We start from the raw sequence: 3,429 nt of genomic DNA on the forward strand, positions 1-3,429 counted from the left end.
CGTCGTGCGAGATTGTCTTTTGTTAGTACAACTCGCTTACAAAGATACCACATGAAGGTTTTAGTTTCTAGTGGAATCTTAGACTTCCAATTTTCTGGGTTATTAGTATTACTCACCGGTACGTCAGAATATGTGAGCTTATGGTACATAGAGTCTATTGTTAAAGAGCCCGATGTAGTAAGACTCCAGCGAGACACATCCCGGTCTTGCGCCAGGTTAATCGAATTCAGCCAAGATAAAAGAGATATTCGGCGTTGATGAACTGAGCATCTACACAATAGTATTTGTTTTAGCGCGAGCGATGATGTACAAGGCTGGACATTGCCTAGCCAGATGTCTTCCCAGAAAACAAATCTTCGCCCATCCTTTATTGCGAAAGACCCATATAGTTTCTTTGCCGCTATTAGGCCATCCCAAAAGTACTAGTCGCCAAGGTTTCAATATGCCTGAGACATAACCTTTTGGTCTAGATACTTTTACGCAACATGATTTGCCAAATACCATCCTCACTAAGAATTTGAACAACCATTTACTAAGTAGAGCCTCATTCTTGACCTGCGGGTCATGAATTCCAAGGCCACTTTGGTCTTTCGTCCTATGGGCCACACCACATTTGGTCAACACATTTTTTTTTCATTTTTCTTTTACCGAAAGAAACTAGATTTAAAATAGACTAGTCTTTGCAGAACCCTTTTGGGAGTCGGCAAAAAGAAAATATATAGAAAATCATATTTGTGAGAGGATAGAGTTAATCGAAACTGGCCGTCCTATATTGCATTATTTTATCCAATAATGAAGGCTATGATGCTACGCAGATGCCATTTGACAACGCTCATATTATTTTCGATTTTTTAAGATCAAATCTGCCAAGATCGCATGATAATCTCCCCGATAGTGTAGTAGTGTCAGGAGATATGGGGGGAAATACAAAGGCAAAAAATGAAATCAGCACCAGTATGTTTTCAAAACATGACGTGCACCGCACATCGACGAACCATATCGCGCGCTCCTTGAGATCCTTGTGTAATCTCCTGACACGGAACAAAAGCAAGGAACATAAGGATCCTTAACGAGCTGCCTCAAACAGCTCATTAATCCACCCTAGCACAGGAGTTGGCGGCCCCGCACAAAACAAATTCGTCCCAGCACTCTCGGCCGTTATCCCATAGACCGTGACGTCAAGGGGTACATTATTAGCTTCTTCCGCGTCCTCTCCTCCACCACTCTATAAGTAACGATCTGTGTCTCCCGTGTAATCTCATTTCTAGCGCCAAGAAAGAAAGCACCCACCCTGTACGCACGCACGAGGGCACGATCTCCCCTGTCGGGTTTTCCTTTCGCCGCGTTGCCGTTTGCGGCGGCGGCGAGCGCGTCACTACAGATAACTAGATGGACGACGCCGGCGAGACACGCGCGTTCGGGCGCAGCCTGTTCTCGCGGTCGTCGCCGGACTATGACGAGGAGGAGGCACTGCGATGGGCGGCGCTGGAGAAGCTGCCCACCTACGACCGCGCCCGGACGGCGGTGCTGGCCATGCCGGGGGAGGGGCTCAAGGAGGTGAACGTGGAGAAGCTGAGCGCCCAGGAGAAGCACGCGCTGCTGCAGCTCGTCGCGTGGGTCGGCGATGACCACGAGCGCTTCCTCTCCAAGTTCAAGGACCGCCTCGACCGGTACGTGATGGACAATCTCGATTAATTGGTTCGTTCCTTCACTTGTGATGTTCTTTGTTGGTCGCGTGCAGAGTTGGGATTCAGCTGCCGACGATCGAGGTGAGATACGAGAACCTCAACGTGGAGGCACAGGCGCACGTTGGGAGCAGGGGGCTGCCCACCATCCTCAACACCTGTGCCAATGTACTGGAGGTACGTCAAACACAAGAAGAAAAGTACTATTGTACCTCTATTTCTACTAGTATGTATACACGTGCAACGCACGTCTTAATATAACAGAGTGATTTTCATAAAAAGAAAAAGAAGTGACACATGTGCTAATAGATTCAAAGAAAATGAAATTATAGTGATGTATAAATGCTAATATTAGTTAAGTATTGTAAAAGCAGGAAGTAGTATTCATGCCATAAAACTGTTCATTTAGAAAGAACTGCATGTTGCTTCACTTTCTCCACATCCTTTTTTTTTTGAGAAATCTCCACATTCTTCTACTAAACCATCACGTCTGGGCTCAATCAAACCATCTGGTGGTCATGTGGCAACACGGCCCATTGGGGCCAGTTATGGGCTTCATTTTTTTCTGTGCCCAGCACGTGATTGTTCTAGAACGCAGTAGAGGTAGCAGCAGTGTACTGTTCATGCGAATCATGCTGATATTGGCCGTTGGATTTAAAAGACCAACAGTTATGATTGATGTTCTTAGTCCTACTCAAGACTCGTACACTATATAGTAGTATAGAAAATGCAAGGCGTTTCTACTTTGTATGCGTGCTTAGATGCTGGTGACCGTCTTGAAACAGGACCTGGCAAATGCTCTTCACCTAACACCAAACAGGAAGCAGAAAATATCAATCCTTCACAATGTCAGTGGAATCATCAAGCCCCACAGGTAACATCTATACATGCTGTGCACTTGCCAAATCATCTCCATTAGACCATACGTTCAACCTCATCCCTTCCATTTTTAGGATGACCTTGCTTTTGGGCCCCCCTGGCGCCGGGAAGACCTCACTGCTTTTGGCCTTGGCCGGAACTCTGCCTTCAAGTCTTAAGGTTTACTTTTTCATCAAGCTAATTCTGTTGTTGGTGCACCATAATTATAATAACTTGCATTTTTTTACTAACACGAGGAAACATTTAAATCGCAAAAGATGACAGGGGACTTAACTTACAATGGGCATACTATGGATGAGTTTGTGCCACGGAGATCAGCCGCTTATGTCAGCCAACATGATATGCATATGGCCGAACTGACTGTCCGTGAGACTGTCAACTTCTCTGCAAAATGTCAAGGAATTGGTCACCGTTTTGGTAAGACCAAGTAACATGGAAACCTCAAGACTCATCACAGAAACATATCGCATTGAGTAGTAACTTATATCAAATTTCCTACTGAATGATCAGATATGCTAATGGAGCTATCCAGGAGAGAGAAGGAAGAACACATCAAACCAGACCCAGAAATAGATATCTACATGAAGGTACTACAGTTGTTACTACATTTTAAATATTTTTTTCGTAAAAAGGAGGTTTAACCCCACGGCATCTACATCATTACTATGCACACAGCCATATCTACTGAAATAAACAAAGAACAAGTCATATCATCCAGTACATTATGAAACAATCGGGGATAAATGCCACAACCGACTTATAATAAGAAACATGCCTACACACATTGCGTATTAATAAAACGCCATCCAAATCAGTTGAATATGTCCACTGCAATCATCTCCCATCGGTTGAATCGAAACTCCAT

At 44.5% G+C, this 3,429-nt stretch overlaps 1 protein-coding gene across 1 annotated transcript; it reads left to right on the top strand.

The window, feature by feature from the left end:
• Positions 1–1,280: 1,280 nt before the first annotated feature.
• On the top strand, positions 1,281–3,205 carry LOC119346874 (ABC transporter G family member 53-like). Its single transcript, XM_037615982.1, has 6 exons — positions 1,281–1,670; positions 1,742–1,862; positions 2,471–2,559; positions 2,639–2,723; positions 2,822–2,981; positions 3,075–3,205. The coding sequence occupies exons 1-6, from the start codon at positions 1,390–1,392 to the stop codon at positions 3,203–3,205; spliced, it is 867 nt and encodes a 288-aa protein (XP_037471879.1). The 5' UTR covers positions 1,281–1,389.
• The last annotated feature ends 224 nt before the right edge of the window (positions 3,206–3,429 follow it).

This window comes from Triticum dicoccoides, unplaced genomic scaffold, assembly GCF_002162155.2.
Source record: "Triticum dicoccoides isolate Atlit2015 ecotype Zavitan unplaced genomic scaffold, WEW_v2.0 scaffold53268, whole genome shotgun sequence".
NCBI lineage: Eukaryota > Viridiplantae > Streptophyta > Magnoliopsida > Poales > Poaceae > Triticum > Triticum dicoccoides.

What these genes read in the sequence shown, in the direction of transcription:
- LOC119346874 (XM_037615982.1), top strand. Translation starts at nt 1,390, where the DNA reads ATGGACGACGCCGGCGAGACACGCGCGTTCGGGCGCAGCCTGTTCTCG. An exon ending in CCTGTGCCAATGTACTGGAG is followed by an intron (nt 1,863 to 2,470) that starts GTACGTCAAACA and finishes GTCTTGAAACAG; the next exon opens with GACCTGGCAAATGCTCTTCA. An exon ending in CTCTGCCTTCAAGTCTTAAG is followed by an intron (nt 2,724 to 2,821) that starts GTTTACTTTTTC and finishes AAATCGCAAAAG; the next exon opens with ATGACAGGGGACTTAACTTA.